Genomic DNA, 20,660 nt, shown 5'->3' with positions numbered 1-20,660 from the left:
AAAACTCTTAGAGGAAAACAGGCAGAACACTTGATGACATAAATCAAAGCAAGATCCTCTATGACCCACCTCCTAGAGTAACAAATAAAAACAAAAGTAAACAAGTGGGACCTGATTAAACTTATAAGCTTTTGCACAGCAGAGGAAACCATAAGCAAGGTGAAAAGACAACCCTCAGAATGGGAGAAAATAATAGCAAATGAAACAATTGAGAAAGGATTAATTTCCAAAATATAAAAGCAGCTCATACAACTCAATACCAGAAAAACAAACAACCCAATCCAAAAGTAGGAAAAAGACATTAACAGACATTTCTCCAAAGAAGACATACAGATGGCTAACAAACACATCATCAGAAAGTCTACAAACAATAAATGCTGGAGAAAAGGAACGCTCTTGCACTACTGGTGGGAATGTAAATTGATAGTCACTATGGAAGACAGTATGGAGATTCCTCAAAAAACTAGGAATAAAACCACCAGATGACCCAGCAATCCCACTCCTAGGCATATACCCTGAGAAAACCAAAATTGAAAAATATACATGTATACTATTGTTCATTGCAGCACTATTTACAATAGCTACAGCATGGAAGCAACCTAGATGTCCATCAACAGATGAATGGATAAAGAAGCTGTGGTACATGTACACAATGGAATATCACTCAGCCATAAAAAGGAATGCATTTGAGTCAGTTCTAATGAGGTGGATGAACCTAGAACCTACTATACAGAGTAAAGTAAGTCAGAAAAAGAAAGATAAATATCATATTCTAACACATATATACGGAATCTAGAAAAATGGTACTGAAGAATTTATTTACAGGGCAACAATGGAGAAATAGACATAGAGAATAGACTTATGGATATAAGGAGAGGGGAGGAGAGGGCAAGACATATGGAACATGAATAACATGAAAACGTACATTACCATATGTAAAACAGATAGTCAATAGGAATTTGCTGTATGTCTCAGGAAACTCAAATAGGGGCTCTGTATCAACCTAGAGGAGTGGGATGGGAAGGGAGATGGGAGGGAGGTTCAAAAGGGAGGGGATATACATATACCTATGGCTGATTCATATTGAGGTTTGACAGAAAACAACAAAATTCTGTAAAGCAATTATCCTTCAATAAAAAATAAATAACTTCAAAAAAAAAAAAAATCCCAAAACTGGGAAAGATAGGCAATAGGAGAAGAGGGCAGCAGAGGATGAGATGGTTAGATAGCATCAACGACTCAATGGACATGAGTATAAGCAAACTCCAGGAGATAGTGGAGGACAGAGGAGACTGGTGTGCTGCAGTCCATGGTGCTGCAAAGAGTTGGACAGGACTTAGCAACCGAACAACAACACCCCTGCACCTGAAATGACCAAGAAAGAATATATTGAGACAGTGGATACTAATCTCTGGAAAACGGGAAACAAAGGAGGTAGCCCTATAAGAGATTCCAGGCCATGGTATAAGGAAGAGGACTGAAGGAGCCCAGTAATCTCCAGGTTGAGAAGACAGCTGGGAGTCTGGAAAGGTCAAAGTGGCTACAGTTTTGCAGGGCACAGTGCCAAGAAGGAGAGAGCTAAACTGAGAGCAAGCTCTGGAGACCAGTAGAAGGCCCCTTGTGAATTCAGCAGATTACTGATCAGCACATGAGCCAAGGCCCAAGGCCAAGAAAAAAACCCAACAGAAAAATGCAGAAAGAATGGAAAGTTCTGTGATTGGCTAGTGCTCAAAAGAATACTGTCTCAGTAATGCGAAAAAAATAGCCCCAGACTAAAGGCTGCTTTGGTCCCTCCTAAGAAAGGTTAAAAGTAAACCCTGAAAAGATCAAATTGTCCCCAAGGAATTTAACTGTCACAGGACAAAGTTCAAAAATATTTATACGAGGCTTCCCTGGTGGTCCAGTGGTTGAGAATCCACCTGTCAATGCAGGGGACATGAGTTTGATCCCTGGTCTGGGGAGATCCCATGTGTTGTGGGGCAACTAAGCCCGTGAGCCACGACTGAGCCAGCTCACCCTAGAGCTGCAACAACTGAACCTCTGCACCCTAGTCTGCGCTCTGCAACAAAAGAAGGCACCTCAATGAGGCACTCTAACTAGAGAGTAGCCTCCACTTGCCGCAATTAGAGGAAGCCCATGTGCAGCAATGAAGACCCAGTGCCGCCAAATAAATTTTTCAAGATTAAAAAAATTATATTTAGGGACTTCCCTGGAGGCCCAGTGGTTAAGACCTTGCCTTCTAATGCAGGGGGTCAGGGTTCAATCCCTGGTCAGGGAGTTAAGATCCCACACGCCTCATGGCCGAAAAACTAAAACATAAAACATAAGCAATGTTGTAACAAGTTCAATAAAGACTTTAAAAATGGTCTACATTAAAAAAAAATTAAGGAAAAAAATATTTATAGGAATACAAAAATACCCAGCCTCATCAAGGCAAAATTCACAAAGTCTAGCACTCAATAAAAAATTGTCAGGCAGGCAAGAGTAGCAGGAAGCTAGAACCCACAATTAGAAAAATAATCAATCACTCAATCAAAATTGACCCAGAAATGATACAGATGTTAGAATTAGCCAACAAGGACACTGAAAGAGTTATTATAACTGTATTCCATACATTCAAAAAGACAGAGGAATGACAGGATGCTAAGTAGAGACATGGAAGGTCTATATAAGACACAAATTAAACCTCAGGAGATTAAAAAAAATGCACTGTCTGAGAATATGAAAAATACACTGGATGAGATTAATGATATTAATGCAGAAGAAAAAAATAAATGATCTAAAAATATATCAACAGAAATTACACAAAATTAAACACAAAGACTGAAAAAAAAAAAACAACAGAGCATCAGTGAGTCATAGAACAGCTTTAGACAGCCTAATATAAATGTAATTGGAGTTCCCCCACAACCCCACAAAGGCAAGGAGGAAAACAGAAAAACATTTTGAGAAACCAATCACTGAAATATTCCCAAATCTGATGAAAATGATACACACCTAAGGATTCAAGCAGCTCAATGAATTCCAAGAACAAGAAACATGAAGAAAACAGCATAAACTGCTTAAACTAGTGATGCAAGGAAAAATCTTAAAATGAGCCAGTGGGGGAAAAAAAAAAACACATATTACATGACATATACCAGTATATGTTGTTTTACTGCACTTTGCTTTATTGTGCTTTGCAGATACTTTTTTTTTTTTAATCTGAAGGTTTGTGGCAACCTTGTTTCAAGCAAGTCTATTGGCACCATTTTTTCTAATAGCACTTGCTCACTTTATGTCCCTAGGTCACATTTTGGTAATTCTCCAAATATTTCAAAATGTCCATCAGCAAAAAGATCATGACTTGCTGAAGGCTCAGATGATGACTAGCATTTTTTAAGCAATAAAGTATTTTTAAATTAAGTAATGTACATCATTACGTTTTTTACATAAGGTAATATGTAAACAACTTGATAGGTTGTTGTTCAGTCTCCCAGTCGTGTCCAACTCTCTGCGACCCCATGGACTGAAGCATGCCAGGCTTCCCTGTCCCTCACCACCTCCTGAAGTTTGCCCAAGCTCACGTCCACTGCACTGGTGATGCCATCCAGCCGTCTCGTCCTCTGACCACCCCCTTCTTCTTCTGCTCGCAGTCTTTCCCATCCTCAGGGACTTTTCCAGTGAGTTGGCCGTTTGCATCACATATCCAAGATACTGGTCATCTGATGCAAATAGCCTAAAAGGGTACTTAGTAAAATGTAAACATAATATTTACAATGGTTTAGGAAACCAAACAATTTGTGTGACTTGCTTTACTGTGATATTTGCTTTATTGTGGTTGTCTGGAATGAAACCTGCCATATCTCTGAGGTGTGCCTTTATTATTTGTACAGAACAGCAAAGATAAGAATGATTACAGATGTCACATCAGAAGCAATGCAAGCCAGAGGAAGCGTAGCCGTGTTGCTAACGTACTCAAAGAAAAAAAAAATTGGTTCAACCATAGTAGCTCTATTTTGTTATGGCTGGAGAAGGCATGTGTCTTATATCCTCAACTGACTTAGAAATTCTCAGACTGGTTGCTAACACTAACAAAGGTGAAAGAAAAGTACAGTCATTTAAGAAGCAGGAAGCAAAGTCAAGCTGAGGAAAATCCTTGCAGTCTAGTGTTCCAAGTGGTTTTAATGCAATTAATCCAGGGCCACACTTACAAAAAACATTATTTCAAGCTCTTTAGAAGACAGGTACAGCTATTGTATGAAAGATTATTTCCTCCAAGAATACATATAATGAGAGAAGGTGGAGAGAATGAGTTTTTATTTTTGTACAACATGCAACTTGGAAAACTATCTTGGAAGGAAACTATGGGGGGAAAACATCTGAAGGCAACTTTATTAACATTCAAGTGAGGGTACAACAATATAGAGTCGGCAAACCTTCCTGCTGTGATTAACCTCCCTGGGAAGAGGCTCTTCCGGGAACGGTGATTCAGAAAACAGAACGCATGGCTCTAAAGAGGCAGGGATAATATTGTTCAACTTAAAAAAACTGGAGCACGAAGGAATTATCTTTCCTGACAATTTTCTTCTAAAAGGGGATTACAAGAGTAGACTATAAGCCATAATTACCTAGGGATAGAAAGCTCTCAGAAGAGACTGGGGATACCCAAGTTTGGAGGTAAACCTTTTGAATATGACTTATTAGCAACTAAGAGAATGACTTCCTTGAGCTACTATATGTCCACGACCTCAGCAATAATCTCTAAGAGATTATGTATTCCTTAAATTTAGAAAGAATGGAGCCTGTTTCTGAGTGGGAAGACAATGAGCTCCTAGCCCAGACGACCACAGTTAAATAAAACGAAAGTAACCAATACAGTCCAAGCCAGAGAAAGGCTATTTGAATAATATGATCACTCCCTGTCCCCTGTTGCCCCAAGAAATAAGTCCAAGGATTTGAGAGTAGCATGCAAAGCATTTTAAAAGTATATTTCATTTATGAAAAAACAAACAAACAAACTGCGAATTATGTGTTTGAAAGAAGAGATGGTAAGCTTTGAGGTCCTCTATTTCCAGACATTGTCCACTGACGCTTTTCCTGAGCTCTTATGAGGTTACTTTATTCTCTCCTTAGTCCTTTAAATATACGCTGCTCTGCTGAGTACCTCTGTGCCCCCAATATAAACGCTCAGAGGTCACTGTTTGGAGGGGAATTATAGGATGCTCCCTTTCTTACTGATGAAGTAAAGAGAAACGGGCTGATATGATGGGGTGCCTTACTCTAATTGAGTAGCTGTAAAAGAAGGACTAAACATGGTATTACACTTCAAGTCCATCAGCGTGTACATCCCAGACCACAATAAAGGCACTGGTTGTCAAGCTGGCTCCCTATGCTCCATGATACAGAATAATCCTGTACATAGGATACCAATGGTTCAACTATGCAAGACTTTTGCTTGGGAAGCAACAGTGATACAGGAGTTAGCTTTTGGAATCACAGGCCTTGGTACTGTGGTTATGGTACATGGGGTCTGATCAGAAGGAGCAACACTGCCACAAGAGCCATGAGACCTAGCAGGAAAACAGTAATTGGAGAAGTTTACAACTCACCTTTCCTTTAGGATAAGACAAGGTGTTCTGAAGTGTGGATTAGGAACCACCTGAATTACAATCACCCAGCATGATACAGATTTTGGGTTCCCAGCCTAGTCTTACAGTATTAGAATCTCACAGGCAAGGCCCACGAACCTGTGTTTTCACTCATTCCTACATCATTTTTATCCACGTTAACATTTTAAAGTCAATAATCTAGATGAATACTGTCCAGTACAGCAGTCATTACCCTATATGAGTTATTAAATTTAAATCAATTAAAATTAAATAAAACTTAAAAATTCATTTCCTTAGTCATACTGACTACATCTCAAGTGTCTCATAATCCACTGGATATAGGGGGTTAGTAGTTATGATACTGGAACAACACAGAATGTTCCCATCACTGCAGAAGATTCTATTAGCACTGGTCTAGACTTTGGATTTGGGACAAAGCTATTAAATTATCCATAAGTCTGGTACGTGTGTTTGGGGACTTGGGGCTGGAGGTGCTCCAAAATGCAGTCTTTAAGAAGGTTCTACATGTAATCTACAACCTATATGTATGTGCACGCACAGGTAGAGGCGGTGCAATTTAGACAGCGAGACTGTGACACTGCAGGTCAAACAATGAGGACGGCTTCTCTTTCTAATCTGCTTTGGTAAGAGTTGGTTTGGCCCAACCATTATGAACCACACAGGTCTTCTTATGCAGATAGTTTGAAAGAAGAAAATCTAGAAAAACTGACATAATAACAAATAGAGGTATTCTTTCCTCTGGAAAAACAGACTCAGAGAGTTATAAATGAAACAAAGAAACCCCTACCTCTGCTCTTTGGGAAGAGCTATACTCTATCCAACTGAGGTAAAACATCCACCTTTGCTCTTCAGGAAGACCAGTACTCTATCCAGCTGAAGTAAATCACCCACCTTTGCTCTTCAGGATGACCAGTACTCTATCCAGCTGAAGTAAATCACCCACCTTTGCTCTTCAGGAAGACCAGTACTCTATCCAGCTGAGGTAAAACACCCACCTTCGCTCTTCAGGAAGACCAGTACTCTATCCAGCTGAGGTAAATCACCCACCTTTGCTCTTCGGGAAGAGCAGTACTCTATCCAGCTGAGGTAAATCACACAGAAACTCTCCCTGGATATGCCTGCCAGTCGATGGTCATAGTCTTCATCAATGTTTGGATTAAATGTTGGATCCACATCTACATAGTTTCGATCTGCACACAGGCGCAGTCCTTCCTGCATTGTCTCATTAGCTAGCCATTCCTCTAGTTTAGAAGAGGTTGTAACATAATAAATGATACCCTAATGAGAAAAAAAGATTAAAAAAAACCTCAGGCTAAATCACAATCTGAATTAACACCAATATCTCATTAAATTAATTGCTTATACTGATAATATGAATCAAAGTGACATTAGTTTACTAACTTTAAAATAGTCTAAAAACAATTCCAATCTACTGAATTTATGATCTTTTAAGAGAGGTGAAAAACCAGGGGGGAGGAGCCAAGATGGCAGAGGAGTAGGACGGGGAGACCACTTTCTCTCCTACAAATTCATCAAAAGAATAACTGAACGCAGAGCAAACTTCACGAACAGCATGTATATTATCTATGGTGAAACAGATCACCAGCCAGGTGGGATGCATGAGACAAGTGCTCGGGCCTGGTGCACTGGGAAGACCCAGAGGAATCAGGTGGAGAGGGAGGTGGGAGGGGGGATAGAGATAGGGAATACATGTAAATCTATGGCTGATTCATATCAATGTATGACAAAACCCACTGAAAAAATAAATAAATAAATAAAGGGGGGAAAAAAAAAAAAAAAACAACAACTTCTGATCGCTAGCTGAGGTCATCAGGCGCCCAGAAAAGCAGCCCATTGTCTTCGAAAGGAGGTAGGACAAAAATATAAGAAAGGTGAAAAACCTTTATTGTAGTGCATTTATTTTGAGAAATTTCTCACAGAACTATTCAGCTATCTTGTGATCCTATGTCAAGTTATAAAAGTATAACCAATAAATAAAGCAACAGAAACACATATTTAGAGATAGGAAATGCCACACACACATACACGTTATTAATAAAAAAATGTTGTAAAGTCAATCTCTTTAGCTTCCTGAGGTTGGGTTTAACCAAATGTTAATTAAACAGAAGACTCAGGCTTCAACCCAATCAACACAAATAAGGTGGTACACAGAAGTAATAACACATGAATCATGAAGATTTAGCATATGTTTTCCTCTTGAAAATGCTGGCTCTGCCTATAAACCTCTAGCAACAACCATGTTGTGTATCTGCAAAATCTCTAGCAAAAAACAGAATACCTGTGCAGCAAAAAACTGCTACTGCTGCTGCTAAGTCGCTTCAGTCGTGTCCGACTCTGTGCGACCCCATAGATGGCAGCCCACCAGGCTCCACTGCCCCTGGAATTCTCCAGGCAAGAACACTGGAATGGGGTGCCATTTCCTTCTCCAGCAGTAAAAAACTAACCTTGCTCAAAGAGAGGTTTGGCCTTTGCACTTGGGTTCTGAGAGTTCAACTCTAATCCCTTGCAATGTCCTGCCTGATAAGAGAGTCTTTATTTACCTGGAGGCTTAGAACCATGAACTCTAGAGGATCTGGAGTTAAGACTGGTCACGTGGATGGTCGAGCAAGTCTAAATGGTGTGTGTCGATAAAAACTCTGCACACCGAGGCTCAGGCGAGCATCCTTGGCTGGCAACACTCTGAAGGTATTGCTGCAGGTGTTTCGGGGAGGAATGAACACACTGTCTGCAAAGTCCACTGGGAGAGGACAACTGCACATTCACGCCTTAGGGTCTCTAGACTTTGCCCTATGTGCTTCTTTCCTGGGCAGACTTTACTCTGTATCCTTCCAGTGTAATATGTTCTAACCAAGAGGATGATGGCTTTGCTGAGTTCTGAGGGTCCTTCTGGCAAATTAATGAACCTGACTATGGTCTCGGAGACCCTGCAATTGCAGTTGGTGTCAAATGTTATGGTGTTTCGGGGGACCTCTCAAATCATACAATACTTTCATTCAGATTTCTGAAAGCAGTGGTTAAGAGCAAGGGCTAAGGAGTCAGTCAAACCTGGGTTTTAAATCCCTGATTTCACTTGCTAGTTAGAGGATTGTGACCAAGTTAACTTTTGATCCTTGTTTACTTGTAGAACAGGAATGTAATATTCCTTTAGAGAATTAGCTAAGATATACATAGGCGTATGTATACATGCAAGCATGTGTGCATGTATTCTTTAATACAGTGCCTAAAAGAGATGTGCTACAGATAAAAGTATTAATAATATTAATGAACAAATGTAGTAAGTTCCACTAAAGAAAGAAATGGCAAGATCTTCATAGGTATAATTTACTAACTGTATTGGATACTAGAAAATTTCTATTGCTATGAAAAAGCAAAGCACAAGTTAAAACAACAATAAATATATATATATATATATATTTTTTTTTTCTTTTAAAAAAAGAAGAGCCTCTGACACCAGAAGCTCTAAAGAGGTACGTACCCTTACCTTGACATAGTAAGTGGTGAGTACTTTCCGAAGATCAAAGACTTGAAGCATAGAAGCAGCACTATTGTCAGTGATGCTATAACCCTCCAGAATGTACTTGGTGACTATCACTTCCCAAGCTAGCCAGCGCTGGCCAAATGCAGCATTAAATGAAAGCACATGAGGAATATGGCCAGGTTCACAACAGCAAAATCCTTCATCTTCCTCAACACCTTCGGTAATGGCCTCCACTTCCCGTTGTTGACAGTAAGTACCTTAGAGAGACAGAGAAAGAGAGAAAGTTCTTACAGCAAACAGGTAAAACATGAAGTGGAAAAAAGAATGCTTCAAAGATATCAGAAACTTTGAAATAAAAACACATTTAGTTTATAGCAATTGAGAATATGTGTTGGATCTGCTTTAGACTGTCCATTAACAAACTGCAGGACACTCCTGAAGAGAGACATAGTATGCATTCATCTTCTGCAGAATCAGAATGTGTACCAGCACAATCGGGTCTGAGAATTTGTGAAATAAAAACAGAAAGTCAGATTAAATAAAGAATTAGAGCCACAGCTATCTATGCCAACACAAGATCATCCATCACATTAATGTTAATTTTTATTTTGTTCTGTGATCTTGCTTTCATTTAACCTGTAAATTCCTTACATTATACAAGGACTAGAGAGTGATTATAGCTAATTTTAAAGCTATATATTAAAGTTGAGAAGTGAGTGAAGTCGCTCAGTTGTGTCCGACTCTTTGGGACCCCATGAACTGTAGCCTACTAGGTTGCTCCATCCATGGGATTTTCCAGGCAAGAAGGAAATGGCAACCTACTGGAGTGGGTTGCCATTTCCTTCTCCAAGATATATTAAAGTTACATTATAACAAAAATAAGTGGGATGTTATAATAAATTTTTTATTTTAAACAGAACATATACAACATGCATATTTCAAAAACTACTCTGAGAGAAAAAGATGTCATGATACTTAGCCCCACTTGGTGATGGTGGTGGTGGTGTATGATGAATGATAAGACTGAAGAGGTAAGCTTGGCCAAGCTAATGAGCTATACTGTTTAGCACTCCCAGAGCCTTTGACAATTTTACTATTTCATTTCTTGTTTAATTATGTTAACGAGCACTTCCAAAACAGTGCTACACAGTGGTGACAAGAAAAACTATCTTGAAGCTGACACTGACACAAACAGAAATGCATGCTGTGGCTTATCATTACACATGACTATAGACACACATATACATTTTTTAAAGAATAAGGATGTATGTAATCTTATAAAGTATTTTTTAAACCAATAATGAAAATGAAATTTAATCAATTTGCTTTTAATACTTAATTTAAAAAATGAAAAATGGCAGAACTGGTGAGAGATACCCAAAAATTAGGGTACTACTGGTTTCTACTCTGGGCTCTGAAGATTTTTGATTCTATAGTCATCAAACTATAGTTACAATTACTTTTTAAGCCAGCTCAGTCATATTTCAATGTAATCAGTATTACATTGGTTTTGTATAAAAACAGCCTTAAGAAATTTTCCTTCCTTATCTATATGAGACTAGAGAGGGCAGAAGAATTATTCAATTTCTAGAAGAAACTTCCTGAGGCTGGGTTTTCAAAACTGTGGCATGAAGTAGGGTCTATTCCTTACATTTTATATGTTATTACTTCATTTTATGTCATCTTTCTAAATAGTCAATTAGAGGTTTTCAAGTAAAGGAAATAACATAAAGAGCTATATTTTGTGCAGATGACTCTGTTAGTAGTACACAGAAGAGAGATGGGGCAGGAGTGAATTTACAGGTTTTGACATTTTCTCAGGAGAGACAGAATGAGGTCCATGTTCATAGTAGCAGAATAAATAGAATAATTAAATTAATTGTAGGCTGTTTTTACTCTTACAAACCTCAAGAACATTTTCTACCCTGACATGCCCTAGTCATACATTTCGCTTGAAAATGAAGTCAACAATAAGCATAAGAATATTAATAACTGCAGAAGAATTGAAACTTGAAATTCTAAAGGAACTATTACTGATTGTTTCCTGGATTAGCTAGATCTTTCAGTCACTTCATAGTGAATATAACTGGTAAAAAAAAAAACAAAAAACTAACATGAAAACCAGTCATGTTAAAATAAATTTGAGTCAAAACTGAAAGGAATCCAATCAGCATAAACATTTTTGACCTATCAAGTCTGACCTGGAAAACCGTACTTGGTGGAAGTAACATTTAAAAACAGAAGTAACATTTACAAACTTGGCAGAAGCTATAACCAGAAAAAAAATTTTTTTAATATTTATTTATTGACTGTGTCAATTCTTAGCTGCTATATGCAGGATCTTTCACTGCAGCACGTGGTTTCTCCAGTTGTGGCAGGTGGTAGGCTAGGCTGCCCCTCGGCATGTAGGATCTCAGTTCTCTGGCCAAGAATCCAACCTGCATCCCCTGCATTGTTAGGTGGATTCTTAACCACTGGACCATCAGGGAAGTCCCAGAAAACTTTGATAGACAAAAAACATGACTGATAACTCAAATATTAGACATAAAATTTATATGGAAAAGAATCTTGAGGATGTCAGTAAAATAAAAATGGAAATGAAAAATATGAAGGCCTATAAACAACTGATTGAGAACATTTAGTTAAATGTCACTTAAAATTTACTATTCACTAAGACAGACAATAACATCAAGGGAATTAAATTGGCTTAATGGAATATAAATCAGAAAACACATCAAAAGGATCAGCAGATCCAAATATGTGACTGGCAAAAGACTGACAACACTCTTAATTAATATTTTGAGGGTTAGGAAGTATATAGATGGAACAGGGACTAACACTGTGAAGGTAAGAAAATAACCAAAGATCACAACAGCATTTGAGCAAGAATATAATAATTCCTCATCAAAGTTCTGGAATGAAGAGAAAGGAGAAAAAGTCATTGTTTAGATTATTTAATCATTCTACGAAAGGCAGTAATTCTGCATCTTATGCTATCTGCTGTGAGAGGTGCTGGATATACAATGATAAATGAAACAGACAGGATTCCTGTCCTTGAGGAGTTTATAATCTACAGCAAAGGTTTACAAAATACAGCCCTGGGCCAAATTCAAGCTAACAGTGGTTTTGGTATTTTTAAAAGGTTGTTTAACAGAAAAATCAAAGAACATGCAACAAAGAATGTGCATGGCTACAAACGCCTACACTATTAAGTATCTTGGCTCTTTCCAGAAAAAGTCTGCCAACCCCTGGGTTACAGAAGAAATAAACTAAAAACAAACACAAACAAATACAAAATTAGAATTCTAACAGTTATTCTAACTATTAAAGATAATTAAGGAACTAGAGGTGGAAGATTGGTGGGAGGAGAGGAGATGGCTGGTACTTTCTGGGCAAAAGGAGAGTGATAAGAAGGTCTTAGTAAAGAACTCAGCATAGCTAGGACACTGAAGCACAAGCTGGAATCAAGATTGCCAGGAGAAATATCAACAACCTCAGATATGCAGATGACACCACCCTTAGGGCAGAAAGTGAAGAGGAACTAAACAGCCTCTTAATGAAAGTGAAAGAGGAGAGTGAAGTTGGCTTAAGACTCGACATTTAGAAAACTAAGATCATGGCATCTGGTCCCATCACTTCATGGGAAATAGATGGGGAAACAATGGAAACAAAAAAAATGGCTGACTTTATTTTTTTGGGCTTCAAAATCGCTGCAGATGGTGATTGCAGCCATGAAATTAAAACACGCTTCCTCCTTAGAAGGAGAATTATGACCAACCTAGACAGCATATTAAAAAGCAGAGACATTACTTTGTCAACAAAGGTACGTCTAGTCAAGGCTATGGTTTTTCCAGTGGTCATGTATGGATGTGAGAGTTGGTCTATAAAGAAGGCTGAGCACCAAAGAATTGATGCTTTTGAACTGTGGAGTTGGAGAAGACTCGAGAGTCCCTTGGACTGCAAGGAGATCCAACCAGTCCATCCTAAAGGAGATCAGTGCTGGGTGTTCATTGGAGGGACTGATACTGGGACTGACTGAAACTCCAATACTTTGGCCACCTGATGCGAAGAGTTGACTCATTGGAAATGACCCTGATGCTGGGAGCGATTGGGGGCAGGAGGAGAAGGGGATGACAGAGGAAGAAATGGCTGGATGGCATCACCGACTCAATGGACATGAGTTTGAGTAAACTCTGGGAGTTGGTGATGGACAGGGAGGCCTGGCGTGCTGCGATTCATGGGGTTGCAAAGAGTTGGACACAACTGAGCGACTGAACTGAACTGAACTGAGGACACTGAAGGAAGGCCAGTGTGGCTAGAGTGGATAAGGGTGCTAATAAAGTAAGCTGGAGAAACTGGCAGAGGACAGATCTTGCAGCTGCTGTAGGACATGTTATGGAGTTTGAATTCTACTTTAAATGCAATAAAAAAAACCACTGAAAATTTTAACCATGGAAAGGACATAACTCAATTTGCCTTAAGAAAGAGAATCACCATGGCTGAGTGAAGAATTACAGGGGCCCCTTGCTACTGAAACTCAACATGAGTTCAGAAAGTAACATGCGGCTTCCCTGGTGGCTCAGATGGTAAAGAATCTGCCTGTCATGCGGGAGATCTGGGTTTGATCCCTAGGTCAGGAAGATCCCCTGAAGAACACCCACTCCAGTATTTTGGCCTGGAGAATTTGATGGTAAGAGGAGGCCTGGCATGGGGTTGCAAAGAGTTGGACATGACTGAACAACTAACATTTTCACTTTCAGAAAGTAATAAGTACTGCATTCCCAAACTGATTTGAGTTGTTTTTAATGAGAGTTTGGATGGGAAAGATTTATCCAAAATTTTATTTAATCTATTTGGTACCGGAGAGTAAGGGTGGGAGAGTGAAAATTTGGATCGATTTTTGATTTGGAGCATTTCTGACCAATCTGATGGAATGAGCAGTAAGAAGGACTCCTTTCCAATTCACACACAGAAATGCTGGATAAAATAGCCTCCCCACAAAATATTTGTTACAGAAAAAGTTAAAAAAGCCAAGGGGAAATCTTCAGGTGCCATCAATTTAACAAGAAAGTGAAGTTACAGCAGTGGTATCTGTAGTGATGAGGGGGTGCCAACTTTTGGATGAGACCAATTACATTCAATTTGAACAGCAGTGGGTTAAGATCCTAGAAGAGACGGAATTAACGTCCTGAGATTCTGATGGACAGTCAGGAACAAATCATAAGACAATAGGACATTTTGTAAAAGAGAGAGAGAATGGATGACAAATAAATAACAAATAAATAGCAAACATTAACATTTACTACCCTGAGAGTTACACAAGTAAAATCTTATTTCTGATGAATGGAATAACTTTAGAAAAGCACTTGCTTCATTAACAAAGATATTACATGAAAAAGGTGCAAACTTTCTGATTCAATACTATGGCAAAAATAAAGCTATAGGGTACAGGTCTGATTTGATCCTCTATTTAGACAAATGCTTTGACAAATGCTTTACTTCCTGTTTCAAGTTAAAAACACCTATGGTACTTAGAATAGATCAAAACACTGCTTGAATGCTTTCTCTAAGAACTTTCCAGTCCAAATGTTCCCTGGGTTGGAAACATGTGCACTAATAGGACTCCTTCAATTCCTATGAAACAAGTTTCCATTTCTGCTTACACGACATTCACTTTATAGGAGTTGATAAGATCAAGCTGATATGTTTCTGAATGCACAATTTTTTGTGTAAAAATAGCTTCATTCGTCAGTATACAAAATTGTTGAGGGCTGGCAGGGGAAAACAGAATAACTGCTTAATGGATGCGAAGTTTTATTTGGGGATGATGAAAATGCTTTGGAACTAGACAGAGGTGGTGGTTGTGCAATATCACGAATGTACTTAAATGCCACTGATTTGTTCACTTGAAAATCGATGTTATGTGAATTTCATCTTAATTAAAAAAACAAAAAAAAAACTGCTGCAGACAATGGCATGGCAACCACATGAAAGTAACTCAGCTAACCTCTGCCTCTAATGAACATATGCAGCTAGTCACAAAGAGACAAGCAAGAGGGCAAGCACAGAACAGAAATTCACTACCACCAGGAAAACAAGTGTATTATACACTATAGATACTACCTTTACATATGAGCATACTGCAAAAAATTGTTCTTCTCTGTGAAATTTGGAAAAAAACTAGTAATTACTCACTAATAGCTTTTCTCCTTCCACAATTCCAAAGACTAAGAATCTTATTTTATAAGTTTCTATTTGAGATGTAAACACATGAAACTTAGATGTCACAGGAGTACATTATAGAAATTAAAGGTAACATCTTACCTCTGAATTCAAGTCCCCGCAGCTGGAAGGTCACCAGTCCATTTCCAATCTCTATCAGGTGAACTAAAGCATTGAGGTAGTCAGAGGCAAGAATGAAACAGTCCCCAGTACTATAGTTTCCCCACCGTCCTAGGAGCAAATCACCACATAGACTGTGTTGCAGGGATCGGGTTAAATGCTCATAAAAGATGGAATTCAGATTGTTGTCATCTGATCCTATAAGAAGGGATTAAAAAATGTTAAATTATTTTAAGCCCCCTTTATATCTACAAATAAGATTGTTAAAAGTATTAAAACTAATTTCCAGTTAGGGTTATATCTATATTTCTTTAACAAGGAGGACAATATTTAGATATCCTTAGACTTTCTACATAAAAATGAAACAAAGGACAATGGGAAAATTTCTCAGAGTTAGAAGTCATATAACCTCTCTAAATCTATGGTTCCCATCCATAAAATGTAAGAATTGGATTAGATAAGATCTTAGATAAGATCTAAGGTCATTTCTGTCTCTTCAGCACACCACAATCTTTTCTATCACTGCTCAATTAACTATGCCTTATAATGAAAACCATGCAAGAGAAATGAAAAAGATAAAAGCAATTTAAAACCACAACAAAAAGACACATTGATAAAGTGAAAGTTTCTCAATCGTGTCCAACTCTTTGCAACCCATGGACTATACAGTCCGTGGAATTCTCTAGGCCAGAGTACTGGAGTGGGTAGCCTTTCGCTTCTCCAGGGGATCTTTCAAACCCAGGTCTCTGGCACTGCAGGCAGATTCTTTACCAGCTGAGCCACAAGGGAAGCCCATGAATACTGGAGTGGGTAGCCTATACCTTCTCCAGGGGATCTTCCCAACCCAGGAATCGAACCCAGGTCTCCTGCAATGCAGGCGAATTCTTAGCCAACTGAGCTATCAGGGAAGCCCAACACTGATAAAGGAAGAAAGTTAAGTAATATGAGATCTGGACAAACAACACAGTCAAAACCAAAGAGAAGTTGGTCACTTAAAAACAAAACAAAAAACAACTGTACATTGAGATGTCTAATATTACTTTAACAGAAATAAACCATATATACAGTAACAGCAACAAGGAACCAGAAAAATCCTTTAGAGTCATCCTTTAAGAAAAAAAAAAATTACAATAAAACATCACTCAATAAATGAGATGACTGTCTTCAAAAATAGTGCATCCAAAGCAATAATCTGTAAATGGGTGCCCAAAGTATAGAACTAAAGAATGGCAAAATATACTAAGCTAAATGTTTATTTTAAACTCAGCTTAACTAAATAACAAAATAAAAAGGAAAGCCTAGGCTCAAGCTTCAATAAAACAGTTGTGTCTGATGCTCTGTCTGCTCATTATGAAAGTGTGCATGTTACATCAGGACATGGGTCTTTGTGATACGCAGGAAGGCAACATCATTCCAGGACCCTTACAAGGACATATCAGAGTTGAGACAGCTGTTTTATCCACCAGAACATGATAAACACAGTCATTAATATCAAATAAGTAGTCTTCCTTAATCCAGTTTTATAATTATGAATCAATATGATTACTATAATTTAGTTTCTCAAACAGAGCACTTGAGTAATCTGTGAGTCAATGAAAACAAATATTCCAGTCTATGGGGAGCCGTATTTCTTTCAGTAGGTTAATACACTGATATTCCGGTTGATACATTAATCCTTCATGGCTGGGACAATGAGATTCACTCTTTCTGTGCCAGATTATAGGTAACAGGTAGACCCATAGGCCCAAAGTTTAGATAATGGTAATGATCTATCTGTCTGTTCAGTCGCTCAGTCATGTAATGAGACCACCAAAATCTCACCCAATGAAGCCTTACCTTAAGTGGCTATTTGGCTCCTATAGAGTACCTCTCTGTATACAATAAGCTAAATGAAATTATATTAACATTTCTCTAAACATCTGGGGAGGCAGAGAAGCAAACATGTTAATAAGTAACAGACTGCATACTCTTCAATACACCTCAGCAGTTTTACTTTCACTGCTCTACTTTTTTAACCTTTGTAAGAACAACCTTTGAATGGCAGTATTTATGCTTATCAGCATTCTTAAAATGCATTTTATAAAAGATGAGTATATAAATTTTAGATACTCTTTTTCACATGTATTTTGCTAAAGTAAAACAATGCAAAGGATGCTTAGTTATTAAAAAATGACCTCTGGATGCCACAGAGGATTCCTAGTAAGTTGGCAGTGAAGTACAAATATAACAAATTCCTTAGACTTGCTTCTTTACTCAAAAATAGGGCTATTACCTGGATTTCTATCGAGCTGGGAAGCTAATCTGGTATTTGAATGATCCACTCGTTTTGTGCTGAAAAGGGCAAAACAAAACATCTTTAGTATGTTTTTTTATATTAAAGAAGCCTAATAATTAAAAGTGAAAAAACTATATAATACAGATGCAATAAATATTACCATTTTATGAAAATGTCTGAGAAAAATCTGTTTAGTAACATATTGATAAAGTTCTCCAAAAGAACAATTTTAGGGTAAGGATTTACCCTAAATCTTCTACCTCTATCATACATAAACACAAATTTTTTCTTAGCTGAAGAGCGTATAGAAATACAGTAATGAGTTTACTGTAAAATTTTTTGATTAGGTTGAAAAAATGCATACTGTACACAGTTCATAAAAATACTCAGTGCATGAAACATTCCTTGTAAAGGGAAGATTATTAATGTCCATGGGACAATGTCATGAAAACAGTGGTTTCCAAAATGTGGTCCACAGAACCTGGTGCATGAGACTCAAGATCTTTTCAGGGAGTTTTCCAAACCAAGACCATTTTCTTAATAGTACTGAACTGGTATTCGCTCTGTTTTTATTCCCACTGTGTTGACAACTGCACTGATGGGCACAAACAATGGTGGGTAAGACTGCTGATGCTTTAACACGAATCAAGGCGGTGGCACCAAACTATACTGCTTGTCACTGCTACCCATGCACAAGATAAAACAAAAATTCAGCTTCCCTTAAAAATGTCCTTAATGAAGCAACAAAAATATTAGTTTTATTAAATTGCAGTCCCTCAGTACAGGTCTTTTTAATATTGTGTGTGACAAAATACACATAAAGCATTTCTGCTGCATTCTGAAGTAGGATGACACTATGCGGAAAGCACTTGAGCAGCTACGTGACTTGCAGACTGCACTCGCTTTTTTCCCCATGGATCACCATTTTCACTTGAATAAACTATGACTATTCAGACTTGAGTATCTGACAGACATTTCTCAAGTGAAGAAAGTGAGTCTGACATTTCAAGGAAAATAACTGCTAATTATACCTGTTGCCAATAATAAAAACTCAAGATTTCAAGTAAATATTAAAATTTTAGAAAACTTTCATTTACCACCATGTGCTTGATAGCTTCCCAATACTTCAGTACTTCTGAGATTGGTGGCGATATGAATATATATATATGTTTATATAGTATAATGAAATAGGTAAAAATCCGGAAGAAATACATTACTTACTGAACTAGTATTTTCCAAATGACAAATAAAGATGTTATAAGCATATGCATGGATAAAAGATACATTCACACTATAAGACATATCAGTGAATTTTGATGTAATACAGTTCCCAAAATTCACCGATACAGTTTTAGATCATTAGGGAATTACCATTTGTAGAAAGATCAAAGAAGAATACCCACAATTGTCTAAAAAGGATATTAGAATACTTCTTCCTTTTCAAACTGTATGTCTGTATGGGGCCAGATTTACTCTATATACTTGAACCAGAACAACATACTGCAACAACAGACTGAATGCAGAAGCAGCTAAGAGAATCTGGCTGTCTTTTATTAAGCTAGACATTAAACAGATTTACAAAATTAAGAAAACAATGACATTCTGATTTTTTTAGTGTGGAATGGGAAATAATTATTTTTCATTAGAAAAATGTCATTTATATTAACATGTAATGAGTTTATTGTTATCTTTATATTAATAAACATTTAAAATTCTGAGTTTTGATTTATACTGGGCTTCCCTGATGGCTCAGTGGGTAAAGACTTAGACTGCAACGCAGGAGACACAGGAGACATGGGTTTGATCCCTGGGTCAAGAAGATCCCCAGAAGGAAATGGCAATCCACTGCAATATTCTTGCTTGAAAAATTGCATGGACAGAGGAGACTGACTGGCCACAGACTAAAGGGTCGCAGAGTCGGACATGACTGAGTGACTAAGCACAGCACACGCGGCACGCTGTACAATATTTGTGCACGTATGTGTGTGCTAAGTTGCTTCAATCATGTCTGACTCCTTGCAACCCCATGGACTGTAGCCTGCCAGGCTCCTCTGTCCATGAGATTCTCCAGGCAAGAATACTGGAGTGGACTCCCATGCCCTCCTCTAGGGGATCTTCCTGACCCAGGGATCGAATCCGCGCCTCTTATGTCTCCTGCACTGGCAGGTAGGTTCTTTACCACTGAGCCACCAGGGGTGTAATAGATAATATATCTGCAACAAGAACTCTTTGGAGACTTCAATAATTTTAAGATTTTATGTGAAGGGGTTCTGAGATCAAAAAAGTTTAAGAACTGCTGCCATAGAAGTTATTCTGAACTAAATTTAAGTTGGCCCAAAAGAAAACAAAGACATACACAAACACTGAAATTCACCAAAAAGGGAAACACCATGTGTGGTTTTAGGTAGAAGACCAGAGAAGTTTCATATCCATAAACTAGTTCATTGTTCAAAAGTCAAGATTACCATTTTCACCTATTGTATGTGCCGATGTGTGGCAGTGTGGAGAGAAATGCAGTCATGGAGCTGGCCAGCTGAGTTATAAATTTGTACAAGCTCTTTCTGAATCAATACATTAATATATATCATAAGTCTTTATAAAGTTTAAGCTCCATGATTCAGTATTTCTCCTTTAGATATTTTCTTATATTAAAAAAAAAAAAAATTTGGAAAGATTATATACAAAGATAATTTCTAGGCATCATATTATACATCTCACCTAAGGAACTAAGCTTCAATGGGGAAAACACTTTGTGTACAAAGATGGTCATTTGAAAGTCCATCCTCATGAAAAACTACAAATAATCTAGAAAAAGTTTAGCTCTAAAAACACCTTTCTTAGAAAACTACGAGATAATTAATTATGACTACTATAATGAAGTAACATTGTGTAGCATAAAGTTTCAGAGTAAGATTAATGTGAAACAATTCTA

The 20,660-nt window shown here is 37.8% G+C and overlaps 1 protein-coding gene across 5 annotated transcripts in view; it reads right to left on the bottom strand.

The window, feature by feature from the left end:
• PCNX1 (pecanex 1) overlaps positions 1 to 20,660 on the bottom strand; it is a 178,798-nt gene that overhangs the window by 27,382 nt on the left and 130,756 nt on the right. For all 5 annotated transcript variants that reach the window (XM_043472429.1, XM_043472433.1, XM_043472431.1 and 2 more), the window contains 4 exons: positions 17,726 to 17,784; positions 15,436 to 15,651; positions 9,115 to 9,368; positions 6,660 to 6,890 (listed from right to left, as the gene is read on the bottom strand). In XM_043472429.1, coding sequence (XP_043328364.1) covers positions 6,660 to 6,890; positions 9,115 to 9,368; positions 15,436 to 15,651; positions 17,726 to 17,784 — 760 coding nt within the window. The remainder of the gene's footprint in view (positions 1 to 6,659; positions 6,891 to 9,114; positions 9,369 to 15,435; positions 15,652 to 17,725; positions 17,785 to 20,660) is intronic.

Source organism: Cervus canadensis, chromosome 6 (genome assembly GCF_019320065.1).
Source record: "Cervus canadensis isolate Bull #8, Minnesota chromosome 6, ASM1932006v1, whole genome shotgun sequence".
NCBI classification, from domain to species: Eukaryota; Metazoa; Chordata; class Mammalia; order Artiodactyla; family Cervidae; genus Cervus; species Cervus canadensis.
Note: the sequence above shows the minus strand (reverse complement) of the source record. Positions and strands in the feature narration are given on the sequence as shown.